Consider the following 25,088-nt stretch of genomic DNA (forward strand, 5'->3'; position numbering starts at 1 on the left):
TTGTCTGAGGCAGTCCTAATCCAGGAGCAAATAAATACCCAACGGTTTTCTGAAGTGAAACAACTTGGGGGAAACTTACACAAATTGGAGAATTTGATTCAAGTCTCCATTATGGAAAGGAACTTACCTTACGTAGATTAGAATATTTAGAAACTCAATCAGGAAACTTAATCTGAGACTAACCAATTTCCCAAGGTCTCCATTGATAACACCTGTGGATATGGTTAAAAAATATTGGTTGAGGTTCTGGGGATGCCGAGTGACCTCACTGCCTCCTGTAGTCGTGTGCAATATCTTCAGAAATTATAAATCTGGTAATGGAACTTTTCAACCACATATGGGAGGATGGTATGAACTTAACATCCTTTTTGGAATCATCATTGGAAAGTTGTTACCCAAAGAACTACTGCCGTGGTGTCTTTTGCTCTGGAAATGGACTCGAGATGCTGTTCTGAGACTTTTTCTCAGGCATTTGGACTCTCTGTTTTAGGATCTAAAATAAGAATTTATCCAGATTTATCTAGAGGAAACGCAGAAGAGGCGCAAGGCCTTTTTGGCTATGCGTCAGAGGACTTTGGTTTAGGGGCCAATTTTCTACTAAATTTTCTTGTATATGTCGAATATTATTTCAGTCAAATAAATGTTAAATCTTTGATCCTAAGCAGTTTTTTCGGTTTCTAAGGAAGAAGTGAATGTACCTCCTGTGTTGATTTATGTTCTAAGGTATGTATTAATAATATTATTTTATTTCCTTTTCTTGGATCTGTATTCTTTTATTTCCTAATTGTCAAGGTCGAAGGAGTAAGTAAATTTCAACTTAATGTTAATAGAGATAATTGGTTGAAGACAGTATTACAAATTGCTATATCATCTCTGTTTGAGCTGTATAATAATATAATAATAAATATAAATAAAAATATTCTTAAAATTTATCAAACAGAAATGCTTTTAAACTCTTGCGTAATTGCATATAATTCGTCATAGATCTAATACGCAAAGGAAGAGTATTCCAGATTGAAATAGCCTGAAACGAGAATATTATCAGGCTTATTTTCGAAAGAGGACGCCCATCTTTTGACACAAATCGCAAGATAGGCATCCTTCTCACAGGGTCACCCAATTCGGCATAATCGAAAGCCAATTTTGGGTATCCCCAACTGTTTTCCGTTGTGGAGACAACCAAAGTTCACGAGGGCATGTCAGAGGCGTAGTGAAGGCGGGACTGGGGCGTGCCTAACACATGGGCGTCCTCGACCGATAATGGAAAAAAAAGGGCGTCCCTGACGAACACTTGGACGACTTTACCTGGTCCTTTTTTTCTTACGACCAAGCCACAAAAATGTGCCCTAAATGACCAGATGACCACCGGAGGGAATCGGGGATGACCCCCCCTTACTCCCTCAGTGGTCACTAACCCCCTCCTACCCTAGAAAAACATTTAAAAATATTTTTTCCAGCCCTCTATGCCAGCCTCAATATCATACCCAGCTCCATGACAGCAGTATGCAGGTCCCTGGATCAGTTTTCGTGGGTGCAATGCACTTCAGGCAGGCGGACCCAGGACCATCCCCCTCCTACCTGTTACATTGTGGTGGTCAATGTGAGCCCTTCAAAACCCACCAGAAACCTACTGTACCCCACATCTAGGTGCCCTCCTTCACCCCTAAGGACTATGGTAGTGGTGTACAGTTGTGGGGAGTGGGTTTTTGGGGGAGGGGGTTGGGGGCTCAGTAACCAAGGTCAGGGAGCTATGCACCTGGGAGCAATTTCTGAAGTCCACTGCAGTGCCCCCTAGGGGTGCCCGGTTAATGCACTACGAATGCTGGCTCTCCCACAACCAAAGGGTTTGGATTTGGTAATTTCTGAAATGGACGTCCTCGGTTTCCATTATTGCCGAAATCAGGGATGACCATCTCTAAGGTCGACCTAAATGTCAAGATTTGGGCGTCCCCGACCGTATTATCGAAACGAAAGATGGGCGTCCATCTTGTTTTGATAATACGGGTTTCCCCGCCCCTGTCTGGGACGTCCTGCGAGGACGTCCTTAGGAAACTTGGGCGTCCCTTTCGATTATGCCCCTCTATATCAAAACCACACACCTGTAAATGCAGGTAACTTTAACAACAATTTGTCACATACCCAAGAAGAAACAAAAAAAAAGCCAGAACAAAGTTGTATGAACAATTCAGTAGTACTGCCATATAATACATAGAAAATGATACAAACTGTTTGAAAGTAATACATGCTTTAAGGGGAAGCCAATGAAGTCACAAAAAACTAAATGTACTGCTGTACTTTGAATCAGTTGTAATTTATGTAAAAGTTTAACATTCGGTTCCACATATAGGTGATTGAATGCTAAAAGCACATTGCTGCTGAACTGACAGCTGGTTGTGTGAATGATTTTCTTTTGTGGTAAACCCTCCATCTGGGAGAGATTGGAGGAAGAGTTATCCCCTCAGTGAGTGTCTAGGAGGAGCGGACCCTCCTTCTCAGACAACTTGTTGAGCAAGCAGCCAGGAGTGCTATATTGCCTCCTAGTGCTGAGCCTCACAATCGAGGAAATCTTCTCATTCGGCTGAAACGCGCGTCGTCCAGATCAAGAACCTTCTGGATTGTGCACTTTGGGACGTAAGTGATCCTGTCAGAGGTGTAGATACTTGTGTCGGAAGACCTCAGAGAGGTAAGTTATAATTTTGCTGTTATTTCTGTTTTTGCTTACAATGGTCAGTGTAGTGTAAGGCTTTCTGACTTTTTTTTCGCTTGCATTGTACTTTGCATCTAAGTCCGCTTTCTCATAAGGGCCGCCAACACTTCAATAGTAGTATTCTGGGCATGGTCTTCATGCTGAACATCTGTGCCTAGCATCCCGGATGCTACTATTCTGTCTTTCTTCTTATCCTTTCAAGGAAAATGCCTAAAAAGGTTGAGATACCCCTAGGATCCCCACTGTCAAGGATTGTAGATTCTGTATCGCCCACCAAAGGTGATAGATTGCCAGAAAAGTTTTTTGTACTAGTAAAGTTGCTTCTTGCTTCTCATGTTTTGTTTGTTTAGTGATTACATATGGCAAAATATACCTGTTACAACATGTTTAAGCAGTCACCTCACATCTTTCCTGTAATTTACCTTGAGTTCACTTGTTCTGTTTCTCATCAGCCTGACTCTCTTTTCCTATTTCTATTTCTTTTCTGAATTTTCGACATAACTCTGGGGCGTAGTCTTTATGCCAGCACTCTCGCTGAACACCCCTGTTGTTTGTCCTGTTCTAACCTAAGTCTCCCTTCTTCATAAAACAGAGCCATTCTTATACACTGCCATTGGGATGCTGGACCAGTTTTCCCTAGACTCTAGCCCCCTGTGGATTCGGGTATATTTTCCTGTAGTCCTGGTGATTGGTAATAACAATGACTAGACCATTAAAAAAGATTACATTATTAATACCCATCTTACTGCCCTTTTTGTGATATAGGGCTAGCTAAAAAGGAGTATGAAAGAGAAAGCAGACCCCTGCAGTGGGATACAAAATTTCCTGAGTTAATGAGAGATCTAGTCCCACAGCTTCGAAGCTTCAGTTTTTATCTGCCTGTGGGGGTCTTCTAAATCCCCAGGAGCAGAGAAACAGTGGATGTTAGCAGATGGGATATTTCTTTTAGACAGAGTCTTGCTGGTCTCATGCCACCAGTGTGATTTGTAGTGATTAAAGGTGTGTGTGAATGTGTCAGAAACTGTAAAGACTGGGCTGACTGTAGTAGAGAATGTAGCCCTGATGATTTAACCAGGAGAGGTTGAAAGAATATGTATAAATAAGAACAGGTATTATTTCAGAGAATGCTGGGTGCCTTTTTGGGATTTCAGGCAGAGCACTGCCAGAAATCCTCTACCTTGTGCTTTTTAAATATATGGTTAGACATCTCAACCGAGGCAGCAAGATGATTTTTAACATGTATTGTGGTTAACCTATGTGCAGTCCATGTAACTGAATTTTATGCCATAGTACAAGGACATTCTCTATTTAACTTTGTCATGTATTTCTACTTGCCCAGTATGTTACCAAATTAGGGAAGTATTAAATGTCTTTACCCCCAAACTGTCTGATAATTAAGATCCTTTCTGGGACTACTAAACTTCTGCTGAGATTGGGCCTCCAATTATACCCAATGTATCTGTGCATCTATTTCCTAAACTGAATGTAGCATGTGCACTGAGGAGGGAAAGCAGGGCAGGCAGCGTGACGGGGAGTATCGCTGCAGGAAAGCTTCTGCTGGTGGGGCTTAAGGACCCCCCACCAGCCAAAGTATGTGGGGTTACAGAGGGAGTCAAGAGCGGTGGGGAGGCGGGGCAAAATGTGCCCCCCCCCCACTTTGGGCTCATGCCGTCTCTTAAACCAAGGTTTAGCTACGCTTCTGCTGTACTCTGACAGTAAAGTCACAAAAGTGTCCTTTTACTAACTGTATTAAGCACTACCATGCTTACCCACTGCTTAAAATGGCATACTGTGGGGTGGGCCGAGATGTCCTATGGTAATTTTGAAATGTACGCGTGTAAACCGCAAGCAAAAAATAATTTTTATTATTTTGCTGAGGGGGGCGTGTGTGGTGGCAAAGAGTGGGCACAGCTATGCTAATCAGTTAGCGTGTCAGCATTCCTGCATGCTAACTGATTAGCGCATGAGCCCTCACAAAACAGGTGGTGAAAAGGGCTCAAATGCTAATCTGCGTGTGGCCGTTAATTCAGAAAATGGATAGCAGTCATTGTATTGCTGTGGTAAAAGGTTCCCAAAGTCTTGTAAGAAATAAAGAAATAGGGGCTTCTTTTACTAAGGCGTGCTAGCGTTTTTAGCTTGTGCTAATATTTAGGGAGCGCTAAACATTAGAGAAAGTCTATGGACATCTCTGATGTTTAGCGCACCCTAAATATTAACGTGAACTAAAAACACTAGCGCGCCTTAGTAAAAGACACCCCCCTCTATATGGTACAAGCGCACTTGTAGCAACCATGTTTGTTTGGAAACCCATAGGTGAAACCAGATGTGTCTGGAGGGTCTGGAGAGCCACAAAATCTTTTATCTGGGATTGTAAAAACAAATGTAGCAGACTTTATGAAGAGACACTCAGATTGACATCTGCGACTGTATGTGCACAGTGGCTACACAGAAGAGGTAAGTCATTAAACTGCTAATTCCAGCTTCTACTCAGCTTTCTAGTAAGTGAGTAGAAACTAAGAATGACAAAAAAGCTGGTGGCACCTTATAGACTAACTGATTTCTTGACGCCTGAGCTTTTAATGACAAGACTCCACTTGATCCTCCAAAACTGATGTTAGTATATAAGTATTGCCACACTGGGACAGACCAAAGGTCCATCAAGCCCAGCATCCTGTTTCCAACAGTAGCCAATCCAGGTCACAAATACCTGGCAAGATCCCCAAAAAGCTCAATACATTTTATGCTGCTTATCCCAGAAATAAGCAGTGGATTTTCCCCAATTTAATAATGGTCTACGGACTTTTCCTTTAGGAAGCCATCCAGACCCTTTTAAACTCTGCTAAGCTAACCGCCTTTATCACATTCTCTGGCAACGAATCCCAGTTTTTAACTACACGTTGAGTGAAGAAAAGTTTCTCAGATTCGTACTAAATTTACTACTTTGTAGCTTCATCGCATGCCCCCCAAGTCCTAGTATTTCTGAAAATAGTAAACAAACGATTCACGTCTACCTGTTCCACTCCACTCATTATTTTATATACCTCTATCATATCTCCCTTCAGCTGTCTTTTCTCCAAGCTGAAGAGCCCTTTCTGGTCGGTGACTCCTAACATGGAACCTTGCATGACGTAACTATAGTTTGGGTTCCTCTTTCCCATATGCATCACTTTGCACTTGCTCACCATGAAACATCATCTGCCATTTAGACGCCCAGTCTCCCAGTCTCGTAAGGTCCTCTTGTAATTTTTCACAATCCTCTTGCGATTTAACAACTTTGAATAACTTTTGTGTCGTCAGCAAATTTAATTATCTCACTAGTTACTCCCATCTCTAGATCATTTATAAGTATGTTAAAAAGCAGCGGTCCCAGCACAGACCCCTGGGGAACCCCACTAACTACCCTTCTGCATTGAGAATACTGACCATTTAACCCTACTCTCTGTTTTCTATCTTTTAACCAGTTTTTAATCCACAATAGGACACTACCTCCTATCCCATGACTCTCCAATTTCTTCTGGAGTCTTTCATGAGGTACTTAGTCAAATGCCATTTGAAAATCCAGATACACAATATCGACCGGCTCACTTTTATCCATATGCGGGACTGGTGGTTGGGAGGCAGGGATAGTGCTGGACAGACTTGTACGGTCTGTGCCAGAGCCGGTGGTTGGGAGGCAGGGCTGGTGGTTGGGAGGTGAGGATAGTGCTGGGCAGACTTATACGGTCTGTGCCAGAGCCGGTGGTTGGGAGGAGGGGCTGGTGTTTGGGAGGCGGGGATAGTGCTGGGCAGACTTATACGGTCTGTGCCCTGAAGAGCACAGGTACAAATCAAAGTAGGGTATACACAAAAAGCAGCTAATATGAGTTATCTTGTTGGGCAGACTGGATGGACCGTGCAGGTCTTTTTCTACCGTCATCTACTATGTTTGTTCACCCATCAAAGAAATGTAATAGATTGGTGAGGCAAGATTTCCCTTCTCTTAATCCATGTTGGATGTTTCAATACATTAGTTAGTCCAGTGGTTCTTAAACATTTTCAGTCGGGTCATGCTAGATGGATGATTGATGCTCATATATGTGACCCCAATAGACCTTTGGTCTGACATAGTATAGCAGTTCTTCTGAGTCTAATATAAAAATGTCCTGCACTCACAGAAACCTTCCCTCTCATCAAGATTATCACGTTTCATAAATTTGATCTTATATAAACAGTTAAGCCTTTCTAATGTGGCATTATATTCTTAGTTAATCTTAGCAGATAGCTCAACCAAGTTAGCTAGTCAATAAGTTGTAATGTAATACTGTTTACTGTATTCTCAACAGTTCCACTGTAAGTTATTACTAAAGAGTTACTACTAATTAGTAATTAGTATTAATTTTATTGACAACATACAGTTAAATATAACTGCTTATAACTTGTTGGTAAAGCAGGTTATTAATGCTAAATTAATTAAAATTAAATCAACAACATGTGCAGATCAGAACTAGCACATTGCTCCATGGAAGTCACCTTACAAAAAAAAATATTCTGATTCCCACGTTAACTGAGTAATAGATTCTAAAACTACTTCCAGAGATATTTATAAATAGGTTGGACCATCAGATAATGACTTAAGCCAGGCTTCTATGTTCAGTATTCAGAGTTTAAATCGTCACTCAGGGACCCTTTTACTAAGCCACGGTAGGTTCTAAGCACGTGCAGCGTGCACCCAAATGAGACTACCGCCAGGCCAGCGCACCCTCCTGGTGGTAATTTCAGATTTGTTGCGCGCCCATAACGCGTGGATGAATTATTTATTTATTTCCTCCTACGCGCGTCGGTTCCAGCCGTAATCGGCACCTGGCGCGTGCCAACTGGTCACCGCTCGTGTAGCGTGTGAGCCTTTACCGCTAGATCAGTGGGTGGCGTCAAGGGCTCAGGCCGGTTTTGGGCACAGGCTGGTTTCATTTTTACCGCAGGCCCTTTTCCCGTCCCATTAAAAAACAAGCCCGTTTAAGGGGGAAGACCATCTCTGTAGACGTCCCTGGCTGTTGAAGTTTCCTTTCTTTAATATATTTTTCATAGATAATCTACTACTACTATTTAACATTTCTAAAGTGCTACTAGGGTTACGCAGCGCTGTACAAATTAACAAAGAAGGACAGTCCCTGCTCAAAGGAGCTTACAATCTAAAAGACGAAATGTCAAGTTGGAGTAGTCTAGCTTTCCTGAGTAGAGGTGTAGTGGTTAGGTGCTGAAGGCGACATTGAAGAGGTGGGCTTTGAGCAAGGATTTGAAGATGGGCAGGGAGGGGGCCTGGCGTATGGGCTTAGGGAGTTTATTCCAAGAATGGAGTGAGGTGAGGCAGAAAGGGCGGAGCCTGGAGTTGGCGGTGGTGGAGAAGGGTATTGAAAGGAGGGATTTGTCTTGAGAGCGGAGGTTACGGGTAGGAACGTAAGGGGAGATGAGGGTAGAGAGGTAAGGAGGGGCTGCAGATCGAGTGCATTTGTATGTGAGTAGGAGAAGCTTGAATTGCATGCGGTACCTGATCGGAAGCCAGTGAAGTGACTTGAGGAGAGGGGTGATCTGAGTATATCGGTCGAGGCGGAAGATAAGATGAGCAGCAGAGTTCTGAACGGACTGAAGGGGGGATAGATGGCTAAGTGGGATTGGTTACATGTTTATATGTAGACCATGCACACGCATTCCTGGAGGTGGAGTTGCAGTGTACATGTGCATTTCATAAGATTCACTCACAGAATGCGGGTGCATAATTGTACTTGCCTTGGTGTTTATAGTTTATTAGGAGTTACTAGACTGCCTTAATTGCCAAGGCAGAGCAGAGCAGTGTACAGGCTAATACATAAAAACATAAGATAGGAAAATGAAAAAGGAATTCCATTAATGATAGGAAAGAATGACATTCATTCTGGGGAAAACAGGACCATAACAATAAAGAGAGGATTGGAGAGGAGGCAGATCAATTAAAAACAATAAACTCTGAGCTCAGGCTGGTACTTTTTGTCCTATTGTCCCTCCAAAGGCCTGTCTAAAAAGCCGGGTCTTTAGGCTAGATTTCAAAACTTTGAAAGAGAGTTCACTGCGGTAGGAGAGGGGAAGATTGTTCCACACATAGGGGGAGAGGAAAAAGAAAGCGCAGTGCCTGGTGGACTTGAGAGGAGCGAGTCTGAGGCCTGGAAGAACTAGATGATGGTCATTTACTGAGCGTAGAACCCTAGAAGGTGTGTAGGGAATAGTGAGCTTAGAGAGATAGTCAGGGGAACCTGTCCTGAAAGCTATAAAGGTGAGTACTGCTATTCTGTATGTGATCCGGTATTTGACAGGTAACCAATGGTCGCTTTTGAGTAGCACAGTAGTGTGATCCAAGTGACAGGCATGACAGAGAAGTCTTATAGCTGTATTTTGGAGTGTTCGTAACTTCTCAAGAGCAGTACGTGGAAGACCTGCATAGATGATATTGCAGTAATCTAATTGAGATGTAAAGAATAAAAGAATAAGAGCATGAAATTGATCATGGTTAAAAAGATGGTGGATAGTCCTTAACTGATGGAAGGCAAAGAAATTTGAGTTTTGTCAAGTGTGAAATGTGAGGAAGAAAGGAGAGAAAAGAGTCAAGCAACTGTAAATTTGTGCGAAAGAATTTTTGCACTAATGAGGATACATCTGGGCTCCCATTTTATAAAGCCATATAAGGGCCTATATTGCCTTCATAAAATAGGTGTGTTTATGGAAATACTTATAGGCTCTCTGTTATAAAACAACTCCCCCTCTTCATATAGCTAAGGCCCACTTGATGCGAAGAATCGCCAGTCACTACAAACTTACTTGCAGATAAGATCTGAAAATGAAACAGTGAAGACTCCAGGCTGGCTAGAACCTGTAAGCGAGATTTCACCCCTCTTGAACTCTCCCCTAAAACAGGCCAGGCATGTCACTGACAATCAGACACTTCATTAAGCTTACCCATCTTAGGGGCCCTTTTACTAAGCCGTGTAAGCGTCTATGCAAATGAAAAATAATTTTTATTTTCAGACGTCCGTATTGGACGTGCGCCAAGTAGCATTTGACGCACATAGGTCATTACTGCGTGAGACTTTACCACTAGGTCAGTGGCTGGAAGTAAGGTCTCAGACCCAAAATGGACGCGCGCCAATTTTCATTTTGCTGCATGTCCATTTTCGGCAAAAAGAAAAAAAGGCATTTTTTTGCAGGCACACTGAAAAATGGATCTTCACGCGCACAAAACACGCGCCTGCACTACTACAGGCCATTTTTCAGCACACTTTAGTAAACTTGAGTCAGCAACTTCCATGGGAGCTCTAAGAAACTAGAACACACATTTATTCTCAGGGCTCAACTGGTCTACTCAATGTGGGATTCTTGATGAAACTCACCCCGTTATCTCAATGTTTTGTCCTATTTGTTCTTACCCTTTGATGCCTATTTGTTGTTCTGCTGTGATGACTTGACTCTTTTGCTTTCTGCTTCGTACATGATTTTGATAGTCGTCAATCTCTCTCCTTACCAGTGATTTAATTTGCATCCCTATTGGTGTCTGGCTGTTGTGCCAGTTAGTAACTCTCCTGTTGATATTCAGCCTCAGCTGCTGAAATAAATGTGGATATTCAGCACCGGTATCCAGATAATAGTCATTGCTAAATTCCAGAGTCATCAGTGACCAGTGACGCCATCTGCATAGTAACCAGATAAAATTAGGACAGCCTTTAAGCAGTCCTACCTGTATCTGGATATTTATCTGCGTAGCAAACCGAATATCTATTTGTAATTGCAACCTAGCCCTCCTCATGTTTCTTTCCTCCTCCTTTTTCTAGTCTCCTTATTTTATTTAAATGGCCCAGATGTTTTTATTTGCGGTACATTAAATAAATGTGAAATGTGAAATATTGCTGCTAACCAAGGGGTCCTTTTACTAAGGTGCACTGAAAAATGGCCTTCGGTAGTGTAGGCGCATGCTTTGGACGCACACAGATCCATTTTTCAGCGCACCTGTAAAAAATGCCTTTTTAAAAATTTTGGCCGAAAATGGACGTGCAGCAAAATGAAAATTGGTGCATGTCCATTTTCAGTCTGAGGCTTTACCACCAGCCATTGACTTAGCGGTAAGCTCTCACGCATTAACCAGGCAGTAATGATCTACGCACGTTGAATGTTACCGCCCGGTTAGTGCCGCGCGCCAGAAAATAAAAATTATTTTCCGACGCGTGTAGTGGACACGTGTAAAAAATGAAATTATCGCCCAGGCCATGCGGTAGCCGGGCAGTAATTCCAAATTGGCGCGCATAGGCGCCTACGCGGCTTAGTAAAAGGGCCCCCAGATAACTTCCAGCTCTACCTTCATACTGCCCTGGCACTATCCAGATAGCGTTGAGGCGCTCTGTAATGATATTCAGCGATACTCTCTGGATACTGCCATTGATACTGGTTCCATGGAATCTTAGCGGAGATTGGGTGGCAACTCCGGTAATTGGAAACAAAATGGGAGCTGGGCAGATTCTATGGTCTTCGCCCTGATCGTGACTGAATAGATAGGGATGGGCTGGAGTGTAAATTTTAAGGGGCTTCAATGTTAGCTTCAGAACTTAGTACAAGAGCAGTACTGGGCAGACTTCTACGGTCTGTGCCCTGAGAAAGGCAAGGAGGATAAATCAAACTCGGGTATACATATAAAGTATCACATACCATGTAAAATGAGTTTATCTTGTTGGGCAGACTGAATGGACCGTACAGGTCTTTATCTGCCGTCATTTACTATGTTACTGTATTGAATCTCAGCAGAGGGCCACGGCTAAGGAAAACCTACAGATAACTGCAGGAGATATCCAGATATTTCCCTTTGAATATTGGGCTTTCTGTATTCCATGGCTCACTGAGCACTCTGAAAGCAGAGTAAGTCACAATCGGGTCCCTTTTACTAAGGTGCGCCCAAAAGTGGCCTGCGTCTGTTTGGATGCACGCTGGTCCATTTTCTGAGCGCGCCTGGAAAAAAAGGAATTTTTTTGCTGTGCTGGAAAATGGACGTGAGGCAAAATGAAAACCAGTGCACGTCCATTTTCGATCTGAGACCTTAACGCGGTAAGTGTCCAGCACACGCAAACTGTTGATTACCACTGGGTAAGCGCCCCATGGAAGAAAATAGAAAATATTTTCTACCGCGTGTTGTGGGTGCTCGCCAAAAATGGAATTACTGCCTGGGGCATGCGGTAGCCAGGCGGTAGTGCCAATTTGACACGTGTTGGATGTGCGTAGGTGCCTACGTGCCTCAGTAAAAGGGCCCCAATGTTAGTAAGAAATAAAGACAGAGATGTGGTACAAGCGCGGTTGTAGTAACCATGTTTATTTGCTACCCACAGGCGCAACCAGATGTGTCCGCAAGGTCTGGGAAGCTGGGAAATCCTTTATCTCTGATTGTAAAAACAAATATAGCAGACTATGTGAAGAGAATCCCAGACTGCCATCTACGGCTGTATGTGCGCAGTGGCTATGCAGAAGAGGTATGCCATTAAAGCAGCTATTTCCAGCCTCTCTTCAGCTTCCTAGTAAGTGAACCTTATAAACTCTAAGAATGAGAAACCAGCAGGTTGCACCTTATAGACTAACTGATTTCTGGAGGCCTGAGCTTTTAAGGACAAGAGTCCACTTGATGATCAAAAACTGATTTCTCAATAAATTAGTCAGTCTGGTGGTTCACAGCTTTTTTTTTTTTTTGTTTCAACGATGCTCTCACTGCACACGTATCACTCATGGACGTTTACTCTCAAATAGCATCCACAGAAACCCTCCGTGCCCCCAACAACAAGTGCAGATCAAAAGTGGTATATTTCGCCATGGAAATCACCACACCAAAAAATATTCTGATTCTCACGTTAACTGAGCCATAGCAACATAAATCTTTCCACTACCAGACATAATTATGAACTAATGCAAAACCTGAAAAAAATCTACACTCAACATTTACGTAACAAACTTGCCATACAATAGTAGCACTTATTCTTATGAGTCAACCCGCAAGAATCTACCTATGAATAGGCAGCACTGCATATATCACACTGGGCTCTAGAACGCCTGTACACCTTCTACTGGTAAAACCACTTGTTATTGGTAGAATACCACACACAAAATACAGCTAGTCCCTCACCAAATGCAGAACAAGGGATCACAAATCAGAAACAAAAGTTGAACTGAGCACCTCAAAAAATCAAACTTGGCATGATCATAACACTGAGAAATAAAATCAGAAAAGTATGTCTTTTTGTACTATAAAGACATATGTGATGCAAATTTCCCAAAGCTACCATTCTAGTTAATATTCAAAATAAGACTCTTTTTTCTACCTTTGTTGTCTGTACATTTTATTTTCCAATCACATTGGCCCCAGTTTCTCTTTTCAGTTCTCCTGTCTGTCTTTTGCTAAACCTTTTCAAGTGACTGCTGTCTATTTGTCCTTTCTCCTCTCTCTTCCTGTCTTCTTCCATTTCCTCACTACATTGTCTCAGACATATTGATATTTCTTTGAGCTTTTTCCTGTTTCTTTCTTTTCTGCCTCTCTTTGCACTTTTTCTTGTCCTCCAATCCTCCACCTCCTTCTTTCTACTTTTCACCTACATATCAACTTTCCATATCCTTCTCTCATTTTCTTCCTGGCCTATCTCCCCTAGCTCTCCCATTTCCCCTGTTTCACTCCTTCCCCAGCCCTTATTCCATTCTATCTTTTACCCACTCCCCATTATCACATTGTTACCCTCTGTATTCACCATCCTCCCCATGGCTTCTACCCACATGGTTTCACCATGTTCAGCATCTCCTTTCCCTCCCTCCACCCTTGTAGCCCAACATTCCCCCACCCCATCCTTGTACCCTAGCATCTTCTTGTTCTCTCTCCCTTCAACTCCTATGGTTCATCTCTCTCCCCCTCTTCTTCCCCACCCCAACAGCACAATATCTCCTCTCTTCAGTGCAGATGGAGATGTGGCCACACAAGGCCAGCAGTGTGGTGGGAGAAAGCATAAAATAGGAACTGTTCATCCAGGACAGAGGCCTGAGCGGTGCTAGTTGGAGGAGTTAACTCCTGAACACACACTAGCAATCATATTCACCAGAGAGACCATTCCTGTATGCAGTGAAACCTTTAGAGGCAAGCCATTGCTATAATCTGTCTTTTTACTTTGGTGGGGGCGGGGGGAGAGGCTTGAGGGGGTCCAATAAAACATTGCCACTTGCTACATATGAGGAAGTGCTGTCCCCTGCAAGCTCAATTTAAATTATGCCTATGAGGCAGTGGCATAGCCAGACCTAGTTTTTTTGATGGGCCGAGAACTAACTTAGATGGTCCCTTCCATGGCACCTTACTCCACAGACCCCCCCCCCCCCCACGGAGATATTAAAAAAATGTATAGATTTTTTCACCTACCCCCCCCACTTCACAATCTCTCCTCCTCCACAGCATCCCGGCATCTGTCCGCCCGTCGCTGAACCCCGCTCCTCCCTGGTGTACCTTACAGGCATCCCCGGCGCCTGCAGTGATTCAGTTATTGCTGCCTGCGCCGGCCCAGCAGGCTTCCATCGGGCGGGTCCCGCCAGACAGGAAATGATGAAAGCGAGGGCGGGACCTGGCTGATGGAAGCCTGTAGGGTTGGTGCAGGCAGCAATAATTGAATCACTGCAGACGCCGGGGATGCCTGTGAGGTATACCAGGGAGGGACGGGGTTCAGTGATGGGCGGGCAGATGCCAGGACGCTGCGGAGGAGGAGAGATGTTGTGGGGTGCCACAGCTGGGTGGGCCTGAGCCAAGAATGGGTGGGCTTGTGCCCACCCAGGCCCACCCATAGCTATGCCACCACTATGAAGAGAGTTGTGAAAGGACCCCACCACACCTCCTCCCCTTTCCTGCTGTGCAAGGGACACAGACGAGTGAATCTGCACACCAACGGAATGAGCAGAGATTGTGAGTTTCAAGCAGACACTGCATCGCCACTATTCATAATCTGTAAGAAAAAAACCTAAGCCTAGTCTACAGGTGCGACACCATCTGCTATCAGACTGGTTTTGCAAGCCAGTATCTACCAGTGCACTCTGCAAAACACAAAGGGGGTGATTCTATAGGAGAAGTGCCTAAATTAAGGCACCAAAAAGGGGTGCGGTTAGAGCGAATTCTATAACCGCATTAGGGCATCGAAACCCATTATATAATACCGCTAATCCAATTTGTCGCTCTGAGACTTAGGTGCCGCCGCTGGCATAAGTTGGTGCACCTATGTGTGCCAAGCAATGTATGTAATTGATAGAATTGTAGACGTAGTGTGCTTTGCTAAGCGGAACACCCATGCCAAACAGCATAGGCGCCAAGTTTGCATCAGTTGTGCATATGTGCAGCTGTTCTATGAACTTGGCACTCAAATTGGTACTTTACGTTGGCAAGAAAAAATACAGGGAAGGGTAACAAAGATGATTAAAGAGAGAGAACTACTTCCAAGTGAGAAAAAAATTTAGTAAATTAAGTACTCTTCAACCAGGAAAAGCAATAAGTTTGGGGAGGACATAATAGAGTATTATGAGACATTTTCTATTGAGTTCTAGAGCACCCAGTCAAACCATAAAGTGGATGTTCTTCATACAATGCAGATACTTTATGGAACTCATCGTAGGATGTTGTGGAATCAAATGTGCAACTGATGTCAGAAAAGGATTACTAAGATTCATGGTTGATAAGTCAACGAAAATCAGTTTCAATAAGTTAGTGATATCACACCAGTTTCGGGGCATGCCTGAACCATGACTGCTAGAAACTGGAAGAGCATGAGAGCTATACACAACTCTATAGACGTCCTGTTTCTTATAACTATCTATTTATCTATCTCCTATTAAAACCTTTTGCTTGTCACTGCTGGAAACAGGTGTACACAGGTATTTCTTTCATTTGGTAGGGTGGCTTCATTTCCTTTCATTTTGCTTTGTTTGGTACATTTTTGATGTTGTAATACCAAAACCTGTTCAACTGGTTTAAAATCAGACCCTGCCTGTACCTACCCCACAACTCCTTAGCTTACCACACCAGCAGGGACATGCCCTCCCTTCCCATGGACTGGAGTGATCTTCAGTTGTTCTTTACTATAATGGACTGACCAAGACAACATTTTCCCATACAATGAAATAATGATGGTTAACTGAGTTGTCAGGGTCATTTTGTTGGGCAGCAAAATTTCAAAATGGTGCTGGCCTCAGTATGTTGTGAATCATTCTTGCTCCTGGGGATGAAAGACCTTGGCAGTATGGTAAATTAAGTGATAGTTTGGGGGATCCATGGGAGTTCATAGAAGGCGAGAGAAACCCCTGGAGGGGGGGGGAGGGGAAAGAATAGATTTTAAAAAATTATGGCAATTATTCATGTTTGTTGTGTTTCTAAAACTAAGGGCCCTGTTTACTAAGGTGCGTTAGCATTTATAACGTGCCTAAAATTAGCATGAGTGCTAACTGTGTAGGCGCCTATAGGGATATTGTAGGTGCATACATGGTTAACGCATGTTAAAAACGCTAACGCGCCAATAATGCAGCATAGTAAACAGGGCCCTAAGTGTACTTGAAAAAGTTGCCAATTTCATTATTTTTTCAAGCAACATATCCCTACAAAAATAATAATCAGACAGTTTTTTCTTCTTTCTGTATTGCTATAAAATTAGAGATAATTAATTGTGTTTTTTAAAATTGTTTATAGTGTGCAGGATCATCCCTCGGAAATGTTGGGTGCCTTTGATGTTGTCATGTGTACTTACATGGACAATTGCAGCTTGGTACTATGGAGGATTGCACTCAGGTCAGAACATAGCTTGCACTGAAAATATTGAAAGGTTCTTTTTATATTGATGAAAATCCTGCAATGGGATGGAAACACTAGGCACTGTATAATTTGAGGGGCAATTTTTTAAAGCCAATTACCTGTAGAAGTACTAGTTTACCTCCCTGTTTACTCAGCTGCACGGCAATGCCGACACAGCCCATTCAAAGTGAATGGACTGTGTTGGCATTACACATTGACAGCCGCTAGTGCAGCTTAGTAAACGGGGGTTAACCTGGTAAAAGGGCAATCTGAAAATTTTGGAAGAGGCTTTCTCAGGGCTATGTTGAGGTTGGGAATGGAAAATGTGTTTACATTGGATTTTCAAATCTACAAGAATCCTGTAATCAATAAGAGAAGCTATAGCAGGGACAAGGTACTTCTCAAGGTTTGTATTTCCTTTCCCTCTACCTGCTCCTTTGTTTCCTACTGAGGGGAATACAGTCTGAGGTCAAGGGATACAATACAACCTCAATACAGCAGTAACACAGGACAGATTAAGGGAGAAGCCAGGAACACTTAGGAGAGGTATGAAGCACCATCTTTGCGTCACAATATAGATCCGAGACTAGCCTCCCTTCCCTTTAACTCAAGCCAGTACAGTAGATGGTTCTGGATGGTCTGTCATTTGCAGTTGTATGGGAAATGTCAATACTATATCCCATGTTGTGATAAATCAGTTTCTAAGGGTCTGAAATAGTCTACTGTGGGGTAATACCCGGCAAGTATGTCTGTAATTAATTACTATTTAAATATAAGTTCTCCCAGCTTATGGAAAAGGTCTTAGCTATATTCATACATATAAAACATCATGCATCATACATCATGCAGAAAGATTTGTGGATAGACCCTCTGAAGTGGTAACTTTCGAGTGAGCTAACTGCTTATGCCAGCCACTACTTTTGTCTTTGTTGAGTTTTCTTTACTGTAGCATATTTACAATTCAGCTTCCAAATATTTGCAAGTGCTACCCAGAGTTCAATAGTGTGATAGCTTTCATTCATCTCTGATTTTTTGTTTAATGTGATAATTTCCTCATGAATTTTAAATACTTCGGGGCCCTTTTACAAAGCGGCGGTAAGCCGAATACAGTCTTACCGCATGCTAATCTGGAACTGCCGCCAACCCAACGCGGGTGCTGGCGGTAGTTCCAGTCCTAGCACGCGCCATTTGCCGTGCTAGGGAAAATAGTTGGCCATTTTGTAGCGCAGCGCTAATCCAGCGGTAATCAGGCAGTACAGCGCGCTACCTGGTTACTGCCGGGTTAGCGCGGGAGCCCTTACTGCCACCTCAGTGGGTGGTGGTAAGTTGCTCCCCCTCGTACGCAATCTTAACCAAATGGCCATGGCTATTTTCAGACATTAGTATCCGCTGCAGTAAAAATGGCCCCTGCCGCTAGCACAAGGCCCTTTTTACCACAGCTTAGTAAAAGAACCCCTTAGCTTTCAACATTCTGTGTTTGTCACTCCAGTACCCGGACCAGCCACTCATGTTGTTGCATGCCATTAATGAACAAAAACAAGCAGAAAAATTAATTTTACTAATAATAGTGGGGCCCTTTTACTAAGCTGCGGCAAAAAGTGGCCTGCGGAAGTGCGAGCGTGTCTTTTGGGCACGCTCCGGGCCAGGTTTTACCGCGTCCTGGAAAAAGGGCCTTGTTTTAAGGGACCGGAAAATGGATGTGCGGCAAAATAAAAACCAGCGCGCGTCCATTTTCATCCTGAGACCTTACTGCTACCCATTGACTTAACCCTGTAAGAACAATTCAAAAAAATCACTAAAACAGTTCAACACATTCCCAGTAATACCAATATTTCCAAGTGACTGAAGAAGAATTTCATGATCCATCTGGAAGGATGACAGGAATGTACTGTTCTCTGACTTAAAAAACAGACTTTATAATAAAAAAAAGGCAAAGGGGTGGAGGGCAAGATGGCACCCTAGAGGCAAGACGCAGAAATCTCTCCACTTACCGCAAGTATGCCTAAAATCGCCACAGGAAGGTTGCTGCAGTGGCTTTAATGGCAGATTCCTCGACAGCTACGTTGATTCAAACAATACTGGAGGGTTTTGCGACTATGTCATCGTCCGGGGGTCCCTTGTAGGCACGACAAGCAGAAACATCTGTTTTGCTGCCTCTGGATAACAGCATTTCATTGTTCCCTGAGATGCGGGAACTGCTGAAGGATCATCTGGAGAATCAATCTCAGCAGTTTCCGCACCAGCTGCTAAGACTCCTGCTGCAGTTGTGACTTGTCATCTTAGCAGCTCGGGTGAAGCAGGAAGCAATACCTACCGCACTGTGTGTGTTACAACAACTGCTACAACAAAGGAGGAGGAAGTTTCTGTGAATGCAGTGAGGGCTCCTATACCTGGCAGGACTACCTTTGCTCCAGTAAGAGCTGAAATATTCAAGCTGGAAGAAATTTGGAAAACTATTGTATTGTTGGGACAACCTCCATCTGCCCAGATGAATGTAGATGCTGCTAGACTTGGTGCTTTGGAACAGCGTATGGATTCCCAAGAGTCACAGGGGTCCTTTTACTAAGGTGCGCTGAAAAATGGCTTGCGGTAGTGTAGGCGTGGGTTTTGGGTGTGCGCCGATCCATTTTTTAGCGCGCCTGTAAGAAAGGCCTTCCTTTTTTTTTTGCTGAAAATGGACATGCGGCAAAACCAATATTGCCGATGGTCCATTTTGGGTCTGAGACCTTACCGCCAGCCATTGAACTAGTGGTAAAAAATCCAGGTGGTAATGACCCATGCGCATCTAATGCCACTTGGTGAGCGTCCGTTATGTGCCCCCGAAAATAAAAAATATTTTTGAGACGCGCGTATCGGACATGTGCCAAAAATTAAATTACTGCAAGAGCCACACGGTATCGGGCGGTAACTCCATTTTGGTACGCATTGGGTGCGCGTAGACGCTTACATGGCTTAGTAAAAGGGCCCCACAATTAGCAGTAGTGCAAAATTCTTTTCAGGGGGTGGATGCTGAATTCAAATCTGTGAGCTCATTAGTAACCTGTTTGGTGAAGGGAACTGTCAATATGGAATATAAAGTTGAGAATTTAGAAAACTCTATTCGTAGGAGGAATCTCCATCTCATTAATTTTCCAAGAATACCTGGTATCTCCCCTGAAGAAATGTTTAGGCAACATATGTTGGAAGTTTTACTTTTCAACAGTTTTTATTGATGACAACTCCAAAAGTACAAATCCACCTGAACATAGCAGTCTCAAAACAGTTGTACAGAGCTCAGTGGAACAACACTTCAAACATGCAACATTACGTACAGCCATCAAATTTTGTAATATAACACTTATCCCTCCCTCCCCCCAAACCCTATTCTGTATTTAACATTTATGTATTAACTATTGTTATGAATGAAAATGCATTACTAGCAATTCTTTGTTATACATTAGAAGTCTGATAACAGAAAATTCTATCTTAACCCATAAACGTCCATATTAAACTCCAAAAATTGTGTCTCGTGTTTTGCTCTGTGTATTATTACCTCGTTTAAGTCCCAACAATGTTTACAGATGAGACTTCTGAATATTTTTCTTTAAAAAAAAGACTTCTCCAAACTATTATTGCATGTAACTCTTCAATTTATATAGAATCTTACCTTTTCCAAAACTATATCCCCTTCCTCCCTCCCCTCTATCCTCTTAAACCAACTTTTAACTTCATGGCGTCCCTTTACCTCTCCCCTCAGTATAATTATCAGAGTGTAGGTTAACGTGTCTGAATTCCCCTGGCACTTTACCCCATTTTCTGAGGCGGACTTCTCTAACTATGCATACTCCACTAACCACTCCCACTCCTAAAATTTTTTAGCCTCTCTCTCCTTCCTTCTCAAGGCTCGGTCAGATTATTGAGCACTGCACTTTGTGCTTTTTGAGAAGTTTTTTGCAAGTATCTGTTCCAAATGGAAACGAATGCTTTTCTTTTCTTTGGGGTGCCTCGTGCTGCTCTAGCCTCCCATAACATCAACTCATGAAATTTATTCCTCCAAAGCCAGATGGTGGGTGGTTCCTCTTGCATCCAATGTCTCAATATGCATTTTTTCCCCACGGCGTATGCCTTACCCAGTAGGAGATCCGTGTTCTTATCTGAAAGGTCGTAGGCCCCCCTTTTATTTAGTACCACCCCTCTCCAAGAGGGAATTAACCTGTACCCTAAGAGAGTCTCCAAATAATTATGGAGCTTTTTCCAAAAGATTTTCACTTTGTCACATCTCCAAAATGCGTGCAAAAATGTGTTTCTCCCTCGTCTACATTTTACACACTGAGCCTCCAGTGCCCAACCGGCTCTTGCTGCTTGTGTTTGTGCTATGTATCCCCTGTGTATTATCCTGTACTGACTCTCCTGCAGCTCCGCTCCGCCATGTTGGAAGTTTTAAAAGTACCTTCACAATCATTACCACCAATTTCTAGAATGTTCTACCTTTAAAAATGTTCTACCTTTAAAAAAAAGGCAGGAGGAAGTGGAATTGATCAGCTATCCCCTATATGTAAGGACAGTTTGGATTTAACTGCCCTTTTGGAAACAAAGGAGGGAGTAGCTATTCCTTCTACACTTTTGGTTACATTGGCTCTGGACTATGATAGACATTGGCTTCTGAAATTATACTTTAAATATCATTTTTCTACTTTTTGTTCTTTAAAAATGCAGGTATTTCCTGATGTTGCCAAAGTAACTAAAAAACGTAGGAAACAATTTCTGTTGATGCGACCCAGCGTTTTGGCTCTGGGCAGTTTGTTTTTCTTGAAGTTTTCTTGCAGATGTGTTGTGAAGTATCAGTCTCGCTGGTATATTTTCTTTGACCCATCTCAGTTAACCGTCTTTCTGAGTAATAAGGTCGTTGCTGCTGGTCAGAGCCCGCAGTTGGCTGAACAGAATGTCTAACCTTGATTGTATCGGTTTTTTCTCGCTAAGTAAAAATGTAAGTCTTACCTGTAGGGGGGTTTTCTGCTTAGTTCTTAGATACTGTTAAGTATAATTTTTTATTTTTTTGTATATCTTTTGCTCTCCTCTTTAATGAGGACTTTCTTGGTTCTAATTGTATATTTTTACCTAATATGCTTTCATGTGTTCGGATGCTTTTGTTAAATTAGACCAATTTTCTGTACAAGTATTTTCTTTGCTTAGATGTATTTAAAAATGTTCATTAAAAAAAAAAACGAAGACATAGGGGTGTAATTTGTACCAAAGTATTTTTTCACAGAAAGAGTAGTGGAAGCATGGGATCCAGTTTTCTCTGGAATAATACAGTTTTTAGACAGTTTCTGTACCAAGAGCTGTGCGAGCAGTGAAGCCACACAGGGTATAAATATGGGGGGAGTGGTGCAAAAATTGCAGCCCACTCTCTCATTAGTGGTGGTAATGCGGTGGGATGGGTGTGGTAGTAGGTAAGTCACACAGGGCAGAACTGCAGCTCGGTTCAGTTCTCTCTTGGAGATAAGACTGCTGAGGGGAGATATAATAGAGGTCTATAAAATAATGAGTGGAGTGGAACGGGTAGACGTGAATCGCTTGTTTACTCTTTCCAAATATACTAGGACTAGGGGGCACGTAATGAAGCTAGAAAGTAGTAACTTTAAAACGAATCATCAGAGAAAATATTTCTTCATTCAATGTGTAATCAAACTGTGGAATTCGTTCCCAGAGAATGTGGTAAAGGCGGTTAGCTTAGCAGGGTTTAAAAAAGGTTTGGCCGGCTTCCTAAAGGAAAAGTCCATAGACCATTATTAAAATGGACTTGGGGAAAATCTACTGCTTATTTTTAGGATAAGCAGCATAAAATGTTTTGTACATTTTCAGGATCTTGCCAGGTATTTGTGACCTGGATTGGCTACTGTTGGAAACAGGATGCTGGGCTTGATGGAACTTTGGTCTGTCCCAGTGTGGCAATACTTATGTACTTATGCTTTTAGAGCGCTGTATTATATTGCACCTTTCAGAGCAGCAGAACCAAAGGAGATGCTGTTAAAATCTAGATGCAGGAATTAATGTGCCTTCTACCTTATGATAACTCTAATTTGTAATACTTTTTTTTCTTTTTCTTCAAGAGATGAAGAATGAAACGTTGAAATCGGAGCTGAGAATAGTCTTGATGGGCAAGGCTGGAACTGGGAAAAGCTCAATCAGAAGCGCCATCCTTGGTCAGAAGAAATTTGTGTCCAACCTCACAGAACAATCAGTAACCAAAGAGTGCAGTAAAGAGAAGGTGAAGAGGAACGGGAGAGGCATCATGCTTGTTGACGCTCCAGGATATTCTGATACTGATCTCCCTCCAGAGACTGTTGCCAAAGAGCTTTGTCGCTGTGTAAGAATCTCCTCTCTAGGCCCTCATGCAATTCTCCTGGTCCTACATCCAGGCCATTACATCACAGAAGAGAGGAAAACAGTGGAAGCACTATTTGAAAATTTTGGAGAGCTAATGATGAAGTACGTGATTTTCTTATTCTCCTACAGAGAGGATTTTGGCCATGAAGAGATGACAGTAGAATATTCTGTAAAAGATTTAAAAGATGAACGTCTTCAGGAGCTGATAGAAAAGTGTGGAAACCGATACTATGCGTTCCATAACCGAGCATCCAAAGAGGACAAAGAGAAGCAGGTCTCTGAGCTGATCACGATGATTGACAAAATGGTGGAAGAGAATAATGACACATATTATTCCAATGAGATTTGTATCCAAGCTGAAGCGCTGATTAAAAAAAAAAAGGAGGAACTTGAAAGAGAGAAGCAAAAGCTGCACCAAGAGTTTAATACAACATTTAAAAAGATCCAAGAAGAAAACAGAGCAAAAGAAGAGGAACTCAGGATACTGAAGCAAGAAAAAGCAGAGAAACAGCAGCAAAATCAAATTAGAGGAGACAATCTCTGTCCTAGAGAAATATTTTGGAAATGTATATGGGACCAAATTACAAACTGGTTTGGCTGGTGAGCTGCCTCGTTTTCTTCCATGGCTCTGACTTAGGTTGTTGGTAGTTACTGTATAAAGCCAGTTGTTCTTTGCAGTTCATGTCTGATGTTTATTTGTCTGATAACAGAGTTTTGTTGATCTCTTTTCTTGCTGCCTAAGTTTCTTTGTCCCCTTCAGAAGCTCGATTTTTCCTAGGGCTTCCTCAACACGCTTGTTATTTTGACATCAAGAAAACAAGATCTGGAATGACCTGCTATTAGAGGCCCAGGCTGTACAGAATGTAAGCATGCTTGGGCCCAAGAGAAGACATGAAATAGAGAAGTAGCCTAGTGGTAAAAGCAGCAGGTTAAGAATCCCACTGATGTCCCTTGTGATCTTGGACAAATCACTTCACCCTGTATTGCCCCAGGCAGAAACTTACAGGACAATATTCAGCCACCATGGTCAGCATTTTTTAAATGCCAACCCCAGCAGACAGAAAATATGTTGATATTCAGTGCCACTATCTGGATAGCGGTTGGCACTGAAGCTCCGGATAAGCCAGTCAGCACCAGATCTTATTCAGATAGTGGCACTATTCAGTCTGCTGTCCAGATAAGTTAGGGCAGGCAAGTCTGTCAATGAGTCATTCTCTTCCTGACTGACCACCAAAATCCACTATCTACATTTCTCTGCCAGCTGAGCAGAGCATCTTTGGGTAAAATCTTGCACCCATACTAACTTCATTACAAAAGTACTATGTCCATTTGATAAGCTCTTTTGCCTCCAGCCCTAGGTGTCTCTTTGCCACGCTGAGCATCCTCCTCAAAGTACTGCTACTTCCAACCCCCTCCCTCCTTCACTTTCTGTCAAGACCGTGTCTGAATACTTCCATGACAAGATTTTCAAGGTTAATCTTGAGTTCTTCTAAAGGCCTCCTCCATCTCTCCTTCCCCCATTTCAGTCTCCCATCCTTCATTCAACCCCTGCAACCTTTCTTCCATTTCTGAAATCACAGTGGACGCAATTGTACATCTTCTCTCCTCTTCTAAATTCACTACCTGTTCCTCTTCTCCCATTCCCACCCATCTACTCAGCTCTATCTCCCCTACTGTCATCCGTCCATCCGTCATGTCCTCAGCTTATCACTTTCCACTACAACTGTGCCTGATTCCTTCAAACATGCTGTTACATCACCTCTCAAAAATTCTTTACTGGATCCCACCTGCCCTTCCAAATATTGTCAGGTTTAGGTTCAGTTTATTTGATATACCACAAGTCTATCAAAAGAAAAAAATCTAAGTGGAGGGGATAAACGAACGCAAACGCCCATCTCCATGGGCGCCTATGTACGAGAACGGGTACGTGAAGGGGTGGGACAGACCGTATTTTCGAAAAAAAATGGGCGTCCATCTTTTTTTTTGATAATACGGTTTCTGCCAGGCAAATGCATCGGATTTGTGCAGATTTGAGCTGGGTGGTATAGTTTTTCAGCGTTAATGGAAACTGAAGGCGCCCAGCTCAAAAACGAACAACTCCAAGGCATTGGGTCGTGAGAGGGGCCAGGATTCGTAGTGCACTGGTCCCCCTCACATGCCAGGACACCTACCGGGCACCCT

General features: G+C 42.8%; 1 protein-coding gene across 3 annotated transcripts in view; it reads left to right on the plus strand.

Annotated features, from left to right (window-relative positions):
* The window catches only part of LOC115465326 (GTPase IMAP family member 9-like), a 41,496-nt gene extending 16,709 nt beyond the window's left edge, over positions 1-24,787 (plus strand). Inside the window, exons 2-5 of one of the 3 annotated variants that reach the window (XM_030195744.1) lie at positions 5,021-5,161; positions 12,079-12,264; positions 16,437-16,535; positions 22,631-24,787. In XM_030195744.1, coding sequence (XP_030051604.1) covers positions 5,021-5,161; positions 12,079-12,264; positions 16,437-16,535; positions 22,631-23,511 — 1,307 coding nt within the window. In that variant the 3' untranslated portion in view covers positions 23,512-24,787. The remainder of the gene's footprint in view (positions 1-5,020; positions 5,162-12,078; positions 12,265-16,436; positions 16,536-22,630) is intronic. The other 2 variants (XM_030195752.1, XM_030195760.1) reach the window with 2 other exon arrangements.
* The last annotated feature ends 301 nt before the right edge of the window (positions 24,788-25,088 follow it).

Source organism: Microcaecilia unicolor, chromosome 1 (genome assembly GCF_901765095.1).
Source record: "Microcaecilia unicolor chromosome 1, aMicUni1.1, whole genome shotgun sequence".
Classification (NCBI taxonomy): Eukaryota; Metazoa; Chordata; class Amphibia; order Gymnophiona; family Siphonopidae; genus Microcaecilia; species Microcaecilia unicolor.